At 39.6% G+C, this 16,018-nt stretch overlaps 2 protein-coding genes across 5 annotated transcripts in view; both read right to left on the minus strand.

Moving 5' to 3' along the window:
- LOC141777335 (voltage-dependent R-type calcium channel subunit alpha-1E-like) overlaps positions 1-1,153 on the minus strand; it is a 55,369-nt gene extending 54,216 nt beyond the window's left edge. For all 4 annotated transcript variants that reach the window (XM_074651499.1, XM_074651497.1, XM_074651496.1 and 1 more), the window contains exon 1: positions 997-1,153. In XM_074651499.1, the coding sequence (XP_074507600.1) occupies positions 997-1,089 (93 nt within the window). In that variant the 5' untranslated portion in view covers positions 1,090-1,153. The remainder of the gene's footprint in view (positions 1-996) is intronic.
- Positions 1,154-6,675: 5,522 nt separating this feature from the next.
- Positions 6,676-16,018, minus strand: LOC141777336 (uncharacterized). The gene is made up of 3 exons (XM_074651500.1): positions 15,599-16,018; positions 13,485-13,935; positions 6,676-7,029 (listed from the first exon to the last, which is right to left on the minus strand). Exons 2-3 carry the CDS (start codon positions 13,895-13,897, stop codon positions 6,735-6,737), a joined length of 708 nt encoding a protein of 235 aa, XP_074507601.1. The 5' UTR covers positions 13,898-13,935; positions 15,599-16,018; the 3' UTR covers positions 6,676-6,734.

Here is a 16,018-nt window from a genome sequence, read left to right on the forward strand (position 1 = left end):
ATGTTTACTTCCTGTCAGCTGATGTCATTCACATCCACTGCAACAGGAAATAAACTGGTACACATTCATAATGTTTACGTTTAAAACCGTGAAATGTTCTATATATTGTAGATTTGTGACATCACAAATGGACAGAAATCCTAACGGCTTGTTTCAAACGCACAAAACCTGAATACGGGCTGTGTGTGTTTCTCCACGGATTGAGTGTTTTGATAGTTAAACAGTATTTATAAAGCACTTAAGCCTGCTTTATAATATAAAAGACTTGAAAATCTCACTTTTTAAAATATGGGACCTTTAAAGTCCCAAAGTAAAAGTACTCATTATGAAAATGGCCCCATTCAGAGTGTTATATTTATCACATATAGATTATTGGAATATTATTGCTGATTCATTAGTGTGTGCATTTTTTTATTGTCAAGGTGGAGCTAATTTTAACAACTTATACCATTCTTAATCAAACAATTTTTATACACTGATTATACCATATGTTTTACATATAAAATCGGAACAGTAGTAGCTAGTGACTGTAAAATAAATGTAGTGGAGTGTAAAGTATCATAATGTGAAAATACTCAAGTAAAGTAGAAGTACCTCAAAATTAAACTTAAGCAATGAACTTAAGTCTTCGTCTTTGTCTTGTTACTTTCCACCACAGAAGGTAAATTTGTATGTGGCATTTGTCCTCATGTTTCAAAAACTTAACACAGTAACAGTGTAAGCTATCTTTCATTAAAACAGGCATTTCTTTCTCACCCATTTCTGTGCAAAACTTTCCACCACCTTCTTAAAATGCTACATGCTAATAGCAAAGTAAGCACCCTTAACTGAAAGGGAGGTTTTACAGTACTTTGGGGGATTTGGATCTTTTGTGATTACTGCAGTTTAATGCACAAAAACAGTCATTCTGGTTTGTTTGGTATCTGTATCACATAAATGACGTCGCTCACAACGCCGTCTATATGTCAAGGATGTGAAAACTGATTTTGTCCTCACCAGTCTCTTTGCCATGGGGGTCTTATCCTCTCCAGGGAGGTGCTGCTCCAAGGCCAGAACAACACAGTTGGCGGTGATAGTTGCCAGGATCATGTACTCAAATGGTGTAAAGGCCGCAAAGTTAAGGAAAGTCCTTTTATCACAACACAAGGAGAAAACTAGCACATAAAAACAAACAAATGCTGATACATGCAAATGACAATATACCATGCATCATTACACAAACAGTGATGCTAAAAAAAAATCCCCATATTAATAAATTGAACGAGCTTAAAATGTCCAAAAACACTAACAGCAGTAACCATCTGTGTTATTCTTTATCCGTATATATACAGTATTTATTCTAAATTCCACAAATACTTCAAAGCGCATGTGGTTCAGTGGAAAGGAGAGAAAAACACATAGATGGATGGATGATTAAATGACAGATGAATTATGGCATGGTTCATATTTTCTGGTATTGGAGGCAATCTGTTAGAGAGATTGCAGTATCCATGGCAACCTGCTTTTAAAAGTGCTTTTCACGAAGAGGAAAAAGAGGCAGGTTATGGAGGGAAAAGGAGGGAGTGAAGTCACCTTGGCCTGGCTGGTTTTAACTACACCAACTACTGCAAACAGCCCTCATAACTCCTTTCACTGCATACAGCTGACACCTCACAGTATGTGTTATACAGTACATCACTTTTAGTGTCTTCACAGTATTACCTCTTTTCTAATAAAGAAGAGCAGTCAAGGTTTTGACTTGAACTGTTTGATTTTGAGTTGATTGCCAGATAGTGGTAAATGATCTTTAATAAAACAGGAGCAATGACACATTCAACTGCATTTTAAACATAAAAATAACAGACGCTAGAGTTACATGTGTTTTTATGACTGTATAAATGACGTAATGCAGAAACAATTAGTCAGAAAATTAATCATAATCAAGTTTGACAAGCGATTGATTTTTCAGAAAATAGCCAAAACATTTCCTGCTTCTTTGTGCTTTAGATCTTTGTTGTTTCAGACTGTTGGTCAAACTAAATAAATCATATTTTGAAGATGTCACCTCGGGCTCTGGGAAACTGTGATGGGTGTTTTGTGCAGTTTTTTTTTAACATTTCATAATCGTTAGGAAACTGTAATCGTAAAACGTAATCATTAGTTGCAGCCCTAATGAGATGCAAAATCTTCTGAGAATTTGCAGAAACAATATGAGACTCTGTGGAAAATATATGAAAGTTGAATTTGAAAGATTCACATATTATGTTCTGAATTAGATGTTTCCTAATGAAATGATGAATGTGCTAATAAATAATAAACAAATGTCATGAAAGCTGCAATCTCGCATTAAAATATTTTACAGCTGAAATGATTAATCGATTAGTGGATGAACAGAAAAATAACTGATCGTTTAAGTAATTTTTCTAGCACAACTGTCAAACATCATTTAGTTCCAGTTTCTCAGTTGTGATGATTTGCTGCTTTTCTTTGTCTCGTGTGATAATAAACTGAATATCTGGGAGGTTTTGAGTGCTAACAAGCAAACTGATGACATCACCTTGGGCTTTTTGGAAGTTGTGATGGAGATTTTTCACTATTTTCTGATATTTTATAGACCAAATAATTAATCAATTAATAAACATAATAATCAACAATGAAAATAATGATTAGTTGCAGCCTTAAAATTGTTACACATTTGTTTTTACTTGAATATTTTCGAATCAACTATAAACAATCACAAATCTGTGATCTCAACCTCTCAAATCTCAAATCTGCCAATCCACATTTTTCAAGTGTATTCCTGCGCGATCAGTTGTTGAATAGGAACATTTCTTGCAAGAAACTTGCTTACTTGCCAGGACTGATTTGTGCAGTTGCAACCTTTAATTGAGAGTGATTTTTCTTGCACATTTGTATTTTCTTGATGTGACTCTAAAGACAGAACTGAAGTGTCTGGATGTTTTCTGTAGATTTTAAATTTCACCTTAAAGGGGACATATCGTGCTCATTTTCAGGTTCATGCTTGTATTTTGGGTTTCTACTAGAACATGTTTACATGCCGTAATGTTCAAAAAACACATTATTTTTCTTATCATGTTTGTCTGAATATACCTGTATTCACCGTCTGTCTGAAACGCTCCGTTTTAGCACATTTCAACGGAATGGCAACAGAATTGCGTTACTAGAAAACAGTTTGGGTCCATGTTTACATCCTGTCGGCCGATGTCACTCACATACACTGCAACAGGAAATAAGCTGGGACACATTTAGTATGTTTACGTTTAAAAACTGTGAAATGGTCTAAATATTGTAGATTTGTGACATCACGAATGGACAGAAATCTGAACGGCTTGTTTCAAACGCACAATTTCTGAATACGGGCTGTGTGTGTTTCTCCATGGATTGAGTGTTTTGATAGTTTAACAGTATTTATATATCACTTAAACCTGCTTCATAATATAAAAGACACGTAAATCTCACTTTTTACAATATGGGACCTTTAAGTCTAGAAGCTTTTGCATTATTTCTATATTTTCTCAGGAGTAACATCTTCCTCACGGCTGGAACATATGTATGTGTGTGTGTGTGTGTCCATGCATGGGCCCTATGGATATGTGCATATGTGTGAACCAGCATGCACTGCGTGTGACTATATGTGCCCCAACACTTGCATGTGCTTGTGACTTTCAGTCCCCTGGAGTTCCCATGAGGCAGCTGCTCCCTGTTATTAATTTTCCTGCCTTCAGTGAAATGGGGTCACTGACTCACAGAGGAGTGCTGCGATGGGGGCCTCTGGGACCCACACTGACTCACACTGACAGGTCCACATTGTTGCCATTGAAGGCAGTTGAAAATAGCTAAAGTGGGAAATACTTATAAAATCTCGCCCACTCCACAGTACCTGTACCTCACTACCTGTTACCTGCAGACCAGAGATCAAGCATGTTTTAGAACATTTAGGATGAATCACATACAGTTAACCCTGCTGTTGGTTTTTTTAGATATTTAAATATATTTTCTGATCTTCCAAGCGGCTGTTTGTTTTAGTATAGTACGAAAAATCAACTGACTCACTCTTGAAATGTGGAATAGGGTGACAGGGTGGATTTATCTGGGCTCTACTTTGCCTTTTCTTCTCTATTTCTTGTTGTTGTTTCTATATTTTTCACTGCATTTATAACACATCCTTTGGTTTCATATGATGTAAAATAGAGCAACAACTGAATCAAAGAAAGGCTGCAACTGATGATTATTTTCATTAGTGATTAATCTGCCGATTACTTTCTCGATTAATACACTAATCATCTGGTCGAAGCTGGATTTAGGGAATGTTTGATATTATGTTTTCTGTCTATCAACTGATCAAATGTATTGACATCTGTATGTGAAGTAAACGGCTCAATAAACACATTTGAAACTCTCCTGAGATGTGTAATCTACCGCAGTCAACGTCAAGTCTGCAGTTATTTTGTCAAAGTTACATTTTTAACTGAGTGTGATGGATTAGATAATTAATTAAAGATTTAGGAGTGTGCTTACAGGTCTTTGTGTTGTATGCAAATGAATGGAAACCAATGGCTGTCTGGAAGGTAGAAAAAATACATTAAAAATCTGTTCAGCAGTGATGTGAAGTATACACGAAAGCTGCAACTAATGATTATTTTCAGATTGCATTAATCTGACGATCATTTAATCTATAAAACATCAGAAAATCGCAAAAAATGTCCAAGACTCCAATCATCTTCAATCTTGTTTTGCCTGACCAACAGTCAAAAACACAAAGATATTAATTTACAATGATATATAACAAAGAAAAGCACATTGGAGAAGCTGTAACTAGAGAATTTTTACTTTTTTTTCCTTAAAAAAATGACTCAAAGCAATTATCAATACACTTGCTAATTAATTTTCTGTCGCAGGAGCACTAATATGATCCTTTAACTTAACTCCATAGTGTAGAGATTATGGCCATCATTAGGCAAAACACAAGTCCCAGCAACTTCTAAACCACCTGTGAGAGAAATATCCTACTGCAACACTCCAATGTGTTTGTGCAGGAACATACAATGAAATAAACACCGCTGCTATGAATGCATTTGAATCTGTTTTCCACTTGCAAGATCTCAGAAATTGGACGCTGTGAGCTAAAAATCTGGGTCTCACCCAGTCAATACTCTGACATGTGCTGCTTTTACAGCCCACGATCCACCACAGTACTACTGGCCAGCTCTCTCCCACATACCTCTCTGCCTCTGTGATACCGACAGTAACATTACCGTGCTGCCAGTGGCCAGCTAGTCTTGACCACTAGCCCCACTCCCACACACAGAGCCTGTGGTTAGGTAACAGTGGGAGACTGGCACGCTGCACTAAAAGGGGGGTGTAAGACAGGAGGAGCAGTGGGTAGATATGGCAACTGGGTGATGTTGTTGAACTGCTTTAAAAAATGTCTAAATATGCACATGATTTATCAGAAAATCAGGATTAAAGTAAATAAAAATAAATAGATTTAAGTGACCAAGACAAGCACTAATAGATTCTTTTTGTTTGGCTTGTTGGGTTGGTCGTAAATATTGCCTGCACTCTGCATTCACGTTATATGAATTTGCTGCAGGTGCTGGTAAAAAACAACTTCCCTGACAATCTTTTGTTTAAGATCTGCAGAAGTTCAGGAGAGATAAATTGTTGCAGCAGGAGGAAGCAGAAAAACGCTGCCTGCTGGATTTGAACTGACACCTACTCATGGCCGGGTTCATATTCCAATGAGCACTAAAGGCAGCAGAGATGTGCCTACATGCCACCCCCACAGCTGAGCAGAGCTGCTTCTAATGATCACCACATGCTAACTTTCTGTCTTCTGCCAACACTGGAGCACATGGAGCCCACGGATGAATCAAATCAGGGCAAGTTGCTGAGCAAAATTATGAGGGTTTTTATGCAGATGAGCAAACACTAAACAAAGAGGCAGATATGTGATGGAGCCACAAACACATCTGAGATTGCACTTTAGAAACTGTACTTGTATTAGACATAACATTCAGGAGTGAATGGGAATTGTTTTTGATGCTGCAGGCTTCACATGCAGCCTGTAGCTGTCCATGGTGCTGAACTGACAACATGCACTATATCCTCCTGAGACCCAGCCCATTGACATGTGTCCTCTGTAGTGGAAATTTAGTGTCCACATACATATCCTCTTTACTCTTTTGACCAACTCTATCAACCCCTGGTGTATTGTAAAGAGGACATCCTAGGCTTTCCAGTGATATAATCTGGTGTCATCTGGTGGTCTTGATGAATGTTTTTTTGATACCTTATGATATATATCTTTGTCTTCGTTTCCAATTGTTATGTTTGTTTTATGTCTGCAACTGTGTAACTGTGGTGCTGCCTATATCTTGGCTAGGACACTCTTGGAAAAGAGATTTTTAATCTCAATGAGTTTTTACTCCTGGTTAAATAAAGACTAAATAAATAAAAAATAAAAATAAAATATGGGATGTGTTTTTTTTTAATCAATTTGAATGTGTTCTTGGTTTAATATCACTACTACAGCCATAATCTGTTCATTTTTTTTGTCTTTTCACACTGAAATAGTCCTCTAGTCCACTATACAGTGGACAATAAAAATAAAGTTTAACAAGCCTAAATTGTTAAGATTTAAACCTTAAATAGGATGGAAATCACAAAAAAAGTAGTTTTTTGGAAGACACTTTTTAACTGGGTTCCCAGGAGGTTATAACAAAAAGACAACTTTAAAACGTGCTTTTTTTATGGAAAGGATATGGCCATTCAATGATTCGCCTTGCCGTTTTCCTGATGATGTTGTCCTCTGCGAAGATGAAGAGCGACCTGTTGACGGTGAGGCAGTTCTGCCGGTGTGGCACCGGGTTGTAAAAAGCCATGGTCCGGGCTCGCTGAGCCTTGGCTTGTTTCATGGAGGCGGTCAGTCCAGCAGCAACAGCATCCGGTCCTTCTCCTTTCTCCACGTCTCCATCTCCGGAGTCCACCGTGCTGCAGGGAGCCGTCTCGTCTCCAAACCGAGCCATTCTACAACAAGAGATGACTTAGAAAGGGTTTCACTACAGGACGATTTCTAGTAAAAAGAAAAATGTGAAGTGGAGCTAAGCGAGAAAAAAAAGCATCCACCTTCAATCCGGTTTTCTTCAATTCCCACAAAAGTTGCAGATTCCTATCACTCCATATCCACCAGAAAAAAAGCATTCAGTTGACTTCTATTTTATGCAAAAAAATCCATTTACTTAATGTGCGATTTCAGGTGCATTATCCCATCTGTTACAATCAGCTCTGGACAACTTTTACGCGCGTCTCTAAACTCGGATGGAGGGAGAGGAAAGAAAGAAAAAAAAAAAGATCCACCGAGTTTTTTTACACCTTTTCAGTTTTCTATCAACATCCAAAGCTCGTTTTTGCTCTGACAAAAAGCTGCGTGATCACAAACTACTCTGCATGCGGTCATTAGATGGAGAGATCCGAGGGAAGTCTTGGCAAACTTTACGCATCTTCTCGAGCAGGTAAACTTGATTAAAAAAAGGAAGATCTCACGTGAAATGAAAGGAAGCTCGTGCAAACGCGTCTTAAACCAGATTCTTTATAAAAAAAACTGCACATTAAAGTTATTCTCTAAATCAGGCAGAAAACGTAGCGAGAGAGTTGCTTGACTCGCATCTTACAATCTGATCACCTGCAGGAAAAATGATCAGGCAGCCAGGAGCACATAGCCTCCTCCCACTGTTAATATTTCATGATTTCAAAAATCCATCTGAATGAAAGCTGGTTGGGGAGGAGGGACATACATTTTTGTTACCATAGCAATTAGAGTTTGCTGAGGATGAACAAAAACATTTTTCTAAAAAAAAAAAAAAAAAAAAAGAAGAAGCCTATATACAGTAAGGTGTGTGGGTTCAAAAACAATTATGTAAAGATGTTAGTGGGAAGAGAAAGGGGTGTGGACATATATTTAATACTAAAAAGGAGAGACAATGCACAGACAAGAGGCAACAAGTGTGTGCATATAGGGCAATAAAAGACCTAAAAGGTGATTTATAGACTCATTTCCCCCCATTTGATCAGTCAGACAGCATTGTCATATTTTCATTAATGGAGACTAGACTATTAAAAAACATCTATAACTAGGCCATTGTGCTAATATTGGAGCAAAAGTCAGGAGTAAAAATAGAGCATGAAATAGATCTTAGGGCTGCTCCCTTTTTTGAGGGAGCAGAGAGAAGAAAGCAGGGTCTTTTTCACACTCAGTGCCACAAAGTGAGACCTCATTAGGCAACTGGGCTCTCTCGCTCCATCTGCTGCTCTCCTCCAATCCCCACTGTTTCCTGAAGATGACCACTTCAGCCCCCACAGACACCATATTATTCAATCGCCGTCGAGGCTGCTGTTTGTCACGTCAAATAAGCACAATTAAGATGACAAAAAAACACAAAAACATATCTCCCTCTGCTACTGACTGACACAATGCAGGTATCAGTGTGCAGACGGGCAGCGAGCAAGGGCTCAGTCAGGGGGGGGGGGATTGTGAAAGCAAGCCAAGAGAGAGTGACAAATTTATGCTTGGCAAACAAGTCGAGATCTGGGGGAGAAGAGAAAAAAAAATCCATTTAACAGGATCTATGAATAAGTCCCTAAGTGAACTCCCAAAAACTCTGCCATGACTCTGTTACCTCCTCATCCTTAATCTGCATGAAGCAGGCGGGTGTCACTTCATGCAAAGCAGGAGAGGAGGACAAAAAGACTGACCTATCCAGTGCACAATGTAAAAATAGCAGGATGACAATCAGCAATCAGCATAGTTTGCTATAATGCAAGTATCTGCAAGACATTCATCTCCACTTTCTATACTAAAATAAGCATTCATTACAAAAAACATCATCTATTTGCATGTTGCCCAACAAAAATATTTGTCCATCTTTGCAAACAGTAGGATACATCTCTCTCTCTCTCTCTCTCTCTCTCTCTCTCTCTCTCTCTCTCTCTCTCTCTCTCTCTCTCTCTGCATGTGTATGTCTTGCTCTCTCTTAGCTGTTGTTTCCATAGCGACATCGCTCTCTTGAATTCCTGCTCCGCTCTTTTCATTTCTGCCAACAAAAGCTATGTTGCACAATAGAGCAACCTCTTCCTACAGAAATCTGTTTCTCCCAACACACACACACACACACACACACAAACACACACACACACACGCACACCTCCCCTCCATCAGGGTCACTGGACAAACAAGATTCAATCTGACTGTACAGCACCGTCACTACGCTGATGATCCACTGTACTGTATGACCAGATGTAGTCTGGCTTTTGTTTCTGCTCTTGCTCACAGCCTACTCAAAGGCTTCTAAAAATAGCTGTGTGAACTGTTAGCGGATAAAAAGCACAAAAGCTCATATCAGTTTGCTTGGGCCTGACCAAACTTTGAATAAGATGAACTTATTGTACAACACAGAGTCACACTGGGGTACATTAGTGCCGTACTACAGGGATGTGAAAGCCACAGTATGTATTTTTATGTCCATAGTCCAGCAGAAAACATCTTTAGAAACACCATATATAGGGGAAAGACAGATGAAGTGAGTCTGCATGTGACATGCACTGCGAGTTAAAACGTTAATGGGCGTACTTTGTGCCAGACCTGAAGAGCATTTATATAATTGCAGACAGGCTTTCATCCAGCATTGACTGGAGTGGTTTTAGCATTTTATTTTTCTCTCTGTTCCCTAGCAACAGACATCCTCTAGTACTGAGTTATGTCAGTTTGATTCGACCAATAAACCGCCGCTTATATCATTGCAGATTGCCGTGACACTGTGTACAGTTTACCTTGAAACTATTAACATTATGGTTTCAGAGCAATCTTACAACTCTGGTAGGAAAAAAAAAAGCTCAAAACGTTGCAATTCATCAGTGAACCTTGAAAAGTTTCTGTTGTGAGAAAAAAAAAAAGCTTTTCTCAAAAGTTCATATTAGCAGAAAATGCAATATCACTCATTGATTTTCTAAAATTTCATCCAACAATTTCATAAAATATTATCAATATTTCAGTTTTCAAGATGTAAAAAATCAACGATGTCCAAACTCAGCTGCTGATCACGCTGCTCATATGCTGTTCCCTGCTGCTCTTCTACTTTGATTCCCTAGCATCCCCTAATGGACAAATAACCACAATACATGTACAGTAGTGCTCTGAAATCAATGTTCAGCTGTAATTTTTTTAGTCCCTCGTTTAATATTTTGTACTTTTAGTTGCTCTTGCAGTCAACACTTGCAGGTTGAAAATAGGAGAATATGCACATCAGGGATCAAGGACCAAAAAACTGACTTTAGTCCCATGTTCGAATGTCCGTACACAAGAGAAAAAGACGGAAAGCCAGAGAGAGAATGACAGTAGATAAGTAGATGTGGTGTGGGCGGTGGAGGTAAAGTTAAGAGAAATCAGAGGATGGAGGAAGGAGGAGGAGGAGGAGGAGGAGAGAGGGGGCTTGTTGGTGGGTTGAGGGTAACGCCGTTGGAGTACCACTCCACATTCAAGTGGTGGGAAGCAGATAATCAGAGCGATGTGGCTCCAGAGTTCAAAAGTTCCCAAGCAAGCACCCTCAGCTTCGCCATTAATAACGCTATCCAGTATCTGATTACAGTAAACCGCAGCCAACAATGTTACACAGGCGTTAAAAAAAGATCAAATCAAATGATGAAAGCAGTGGGAACGGATTTGGTGATTCATTGCTTGGAACTATAACAATGCTGGAAACAAAGGAATCTGCATATGTATTGCTACTATGGAGCACCCGTTGAAACAACCACTTTGTATCTAAGCAACAAAAGAACAATAATATGTGTGTTACTTTATAAAGTAATCGTTAATCTTTTGGAATCACTATGGAACAACAAGACTGGGCCCTCGTTCTGTTAGTATCTCGTGCTCATGAACAAGGATGCACATGCGTGACGTGAAACCATCTGAAACACAGTCCTGCCGATGATTTCACATTATTCCATTTATCAACAATAGGCTCTTTTCACAGCAACCATTTTGACATATCATTGCAGGGTAAACACGGCTGTAATTAATAACATTAATTATGGCCCTGTACCATTTTACTCTCGATGGGCCAGGGTCCTAGTATTGTGCACGCTGGCTCACTACGGCTGTGAAACACTAAATAGAACGGGACCACACTATTGTTATTATCGGTTTATTGTTTGTTAATGTTAGCAAACAAACTACCAGTCAACACAAAGCAACATGAGCATCCCAGTAGACCTAACAAGGGCCAGTTGCTTGAACTTAGTTCTAGTCTAGTCTAGCTCTAGTCTTGGTCTTAGACCTGGTCTTATATTGTCAGGTTATACTAGTCTGAGTCTGTCTGTTGCATAAATATTAAGACTGACAGTCTGAGGTAGGAAAGTTAGCTAAGCCTGAGGTGAGAACTTCAACAACTAACAATCTGTGAGAAGATCAGTTAACTATTTCAACTGTTTATCCATTCCTTTTTTGGATTATTGTACCATATTCTTGTCTTTGAACATCTTTAACAGTTTTAACGATTTATGCTGTTTACCTTTTCTGTTACTTTTTATATATATACTATATATATACTTGGTGTGGTGTCCATGGCTGTGTAAAGAGAAGAAGGTGGTGTCGCTGTTGCATGGCTGTATAAAGAGAAGAAGGTGGTGTAGCTGTTGCATGGATGTATAGAGAGAAGAAGGTGGTGTCGCTGTTGCATGGATATATAGAGAGAAGAAGGTGGTGTCGCTGTTGCATGGATGTATAAAGAGAAGAAGGTGGTGTCGCTGTTGCATGGATGTATAAAGAGAAGAAGGTGGTGTTGCTGTTGCATGGATGTATTAAAAGAAGAAGGTGGTGTCGCTGTTGCATGGATATATAGAGAGAAGAAGGTGGTGTCGCTGTTGCATGGATGTATAAAGAGAAGAAGGTGGTGTCGCTGTTGCATGGATGTATAAAGAGAAGAAGGTGGTGTCGCTGTTGCATGGATGTATAAAGAGAAGAAGGTGGTGTAGCTGTTGCATGGATGTATAGAGAGAAGAAGGTGGTGTCGCTGTTGCATGGATGTATTAAAAGAAGAAGGTGGTGTTGCTGTTGCATTGTGGGATGTATTAAGAGCTGCTGCTGTTGACTCCGCCATTTTTTTTCTCGTCTGTGAAGTGTCTTATTTCACCCATAATGCATTGCGCGACATTTCTTTGCACTATTTGTATTGTTTAAAACTTACAGAACACTTGACTTGTAGATAGAGGTTTTCATTTTGTATTTTATTGTTGTTCATTGGTGCTTTTTATATATATTTATGTACTATATATATATATACACCTACACACTTGTGTACATAACAGTCCTATCGATTCATTACCTTTATTGTCCAGCCTTATTGTTGTCCTTGTCCCTATAGCTGTTATTTCTATTTCTGTGTAAGTGAGAGATGCAAAAAAATAGTAAAAACTCTGTATGTGCACACGTACATGGCAAATAAATCAGGTTCTGAGTCTGATTAGTCACTCATAGGGAAGCTTTATGCAAAACATACTTTTAATTGTCTATAGCAAGTCTGACTTAAAGTTATATTTAAGACAAAAACTAGGTCTAACAGGTCTACTCTTGGGGGAAATATTTGGTTCTTTAGCCGCTAAATGCTCAGTTACATTCACCAGCTAGTCGCTAACTTCTGTATGTCTGCTGTTTGGTGCTGGGCAGATAGACTGGTGTACAGTGGGATTATCTAAACCTGCTAAACGACGTTGATGAGAGCGATATGAGAATCAAAACAGCTGGAGGAACCTGAAGCGTTGGATGATAATTATCTGTGGATTCAGTGCTTCAAGCTACATGTTTCATTTTACACATAGTCATTTGATAAAAAATGTAAAAACATAGTGATTAGTTCCGGTTAAAGCTAAGCAATAATGTCAAATATTGTATTGTATTTTGTATCTGCTCGCTTTACATTGTTGAAGCCGCATTATGTCACACTTCTTCAAGTCATTTTCACAACAGACGGTTTGACGCATCATAGCAGGAAGAGAACAGGTGCAATTAATAACAATAACCAAATTGGGACACTTGGATGGAGTGGAGCGATCATTAATGTTATTAATTACACCCATGCTTTTTTCTGTAATGACAAGTCAAAGTGTCTGCCATGAAAAAGGATTAGTGACTGAACTATTGACATAAAAGATTCAATTTTTTTATAGTATAATGCGATCACTCATCAGCATAACATATTTTATATCTTTATAAGCTTTGTGACCTTGAAAATAAAGTAGTGACTTCACAGTGTGTGTTTTGTAATGACGGACCAACCAAAGAGGTTAAAACAGGTTGAAAAGTCATACTGCATTTTGAGTATGTGTGTTCTTTCTTCACTGGCACTGTCATCCTCCTCCATGGAGATGTATCATCTCTACACATGCAATTTAAGAGGAGTCCTTTGCCTCTGAAATTCTTTTATACTCACTCCCACTCCTTCCTGCGGGCCTGTGGCGTGCTCTGGATTTTGTGAGCCTGGTGAGCCATGATGATGTCCTTCTGCTCCACCAGTCCCCCGCGCCGCCGCTGCATGCCGTGTGGGCTTAGAGACCCTGAACCCTGATCGGAGCCCTCTTCCTGATCGCAAGGCACGTCAAAGCTGGCGGCTCGAGGTGGCAGCCCCAGGTACTCAGGGAGGGCGTGAGGAACCTGCAGGGAGCTGGAGCGGGATGCTTGTGCCAGGCCATGACGGGGAGTGGAGCTGGGCATCCTCCAGGCCTCAGGCTCGGGGAGGGACAGGGAGGACTGGACGTGCATATATCCACCTGGACCAGAGCTGGGTGGAGAGTGGAGGTCGGTTGTGAGGGAGCGGGAGAGGGACTGGTCTGAAGTGGTGAGCATCTCTACAGAGGATGGTAGCTGGCAGTTTCACCATAATGCTACAAATGGGGGGGGAAAGGGAAGAAAAGGAAGAACATTTATGAGTGAAAAACACATTCATGAAACATTTCACATCCTGTCTGTCCCCTCTCTTGTTTGTCTATTTTTAGCCCTGATAGAAGCTTGACTCTAGGGAGTATAATGTTGGTCTGTTGATCTGTCCACCACTTTGATCCAGACTGAAATATCTCAACAATATTGGATGGATTGCCATGAAATTTATACAGATATTCTTGCTCCCTGGAGGATGAATCACTGTACCAGACAGTCTCCAATAGCTAGAATAGGGTTGATTCCTCTCAATGTCTCACATTTCTATTAATAACTGTTACAATTGTGGCTATGGAGAAATATGTTGTAGATAAACTGATAGCTCCCGGATCAAAAAATTAATTTTACAGCTTAAATCTAGAATGAATGCCACCATGTAACTGTACTTTTTCTAAATGATCACCTCAGCAATGTGAGATCTTTGATATAAGCATTAAGACTGGATGAGCAAAAGCTTTGAACCATTAGCTATGCAGAAATAGAACCCGTAATTATACTGGTGAGCGTTAATAACGCTTTGTGCACAAAGTGGGTCAAAGGGGTGAGATTTTAATCTTGCTTTAATCTCATGTTTTCTTTCCAGAACACAAAATAACAGACCTGTAAAACCATCACCCTGTTGGTTGCTGCCATTGTCCAGTTAAGCGTGAATGTTCGTGTGTAGCTGAGACAGAGAAATATGAGGGAGGATGAGGTGGCAAGGCTGGAAAACAGCAAGTTTGAGGCGAGCCAGTCAGAGACAGACGAAACAAGGTTGTTCCCACTGAGCCGACTCTGAAAGGGAAGATGACTGAATGTGGGAGAGCTGAAAGCAAAAGGCTCAGTGACTCACACATCAGCCAGCAGGGCTCCTCAAATATGAACTGGACACAGTCTGAGTTGAGCTCTGCACCCTCAGAGGCGAGCACAGTGCTCATCTGAAAGCCGGGAGAGGCTACAAGGTCAGCGAGCACATTTACACGGATGGCTTGATGCTGGCAGTTTTTATTTTTTATGCTTGCTGATGGGCGTGCTTGCCTCTGATTCTAGTCGTGCAAGTTCAAATAGTATTATCGGTGAGTTTTGAAGGGGAATTAAATGTCAAGACACTTGTATCAACAGGCACACAACTTCAAAAAAGCAGCAGGTGCAACACAAAATAAGATGGTTTTGCTGGGTGAATCCATGACATCTGGGTATACTTATACAAAATGAATTATGAATGGCAGCATTGGTGAGGCATGCTTTGTAGATGAGAGCATCACTGCAGTGTGCACCTACACACACAATAAGCACTGCTGCAAGAGGCGTCATTAAAGTTAAAATTTTAATTCCTTTAATTAGTGCAACCAGTGTGGAGCCTATACTGGAACAACTAGTTCTAATGTGTGCAGCTGCAGGTCTGTTTTTTATAGGAATACATTGACTATCCTGTTCATTAGGATGCTGTTTCTTGAGTTGAAGTGGAAAAAGAAAAAGGGAAAAAACACGCAGCAGCAGCAGTCATAACAATAGATGAATAAGATGTCTATAAATGTTCACTGGAGGGAGAGGATTGATGCATTACGCGCAGACAGGATAAAACATATCAATAAAGTCATGAATTGATTGATGAATTTTGAGCAGCTTTACCTTGAGGTTGAGGTGATGCGCGCTCCTTCATCCTTCAGGTGGAGGATCTTAAAAAAAAAATTCAGGCGCTTCTCACTCCAAGTCCAAGTTTTTAGAGGTTTTGAGGAGGATTTCTGCGAGGATTCCTTGAGTGATGATTCCGGCTGTTTGTCTATAAATACCGCGGCGTGGCTGGCAGCCAGAGGAGCGTGGTGGCTCACATGAACGTAAACAGGAGGCATGGGGACAGGAGCGAGGCATGATGGAGATGATCCCCATCATCATCTTCTTCACTAGAGCTGAGCTGCGGTGATATGACTCACTTTAATGTGGGTCACACACTGAATGGCTTCTTTGAACTTCATTTCAAAGAGTTAAAATTGAAAATGTGCGTTTACATAATTTTCCTTTTCTTTACCTGTCCAAGGAGATCGGATTTTT

The sequence above is a fragment of the Sebastes fasciatus genome, chromosome 11 (genome assembly GCF_043250625.1).
Source record: "Sebastes fasciatus isolate fSebFas1 chromosome 11, fSebFas1.pri, whole genome shotgun sequence".
In the NCBI taxonomy this organism is placed as follows: Eukaryota; Metazoa; Chordata; class Actinopteri; order Perciformes; family Sebastidae; genus Sebastes; species Sebastes fasciatus.

Excerpts from the sequence above, each read along its gene's own strand:
- LOC141777336 (XM_074651500.1), bottom strand. The coding sequence starts at position 13,897 with ATGCTCACCACTTCAGACCAGTCCCTCTCCCGCTCCCTCACAACCGAC. Across the intron at positions 7,030-13,484 it reads GCCCGCAGGAAGGAGTGGGA|AATGGCTCGGTTTGGAGACG; the intron begins GTGAGTATAAAA and ends CTCTTGTTGTAG.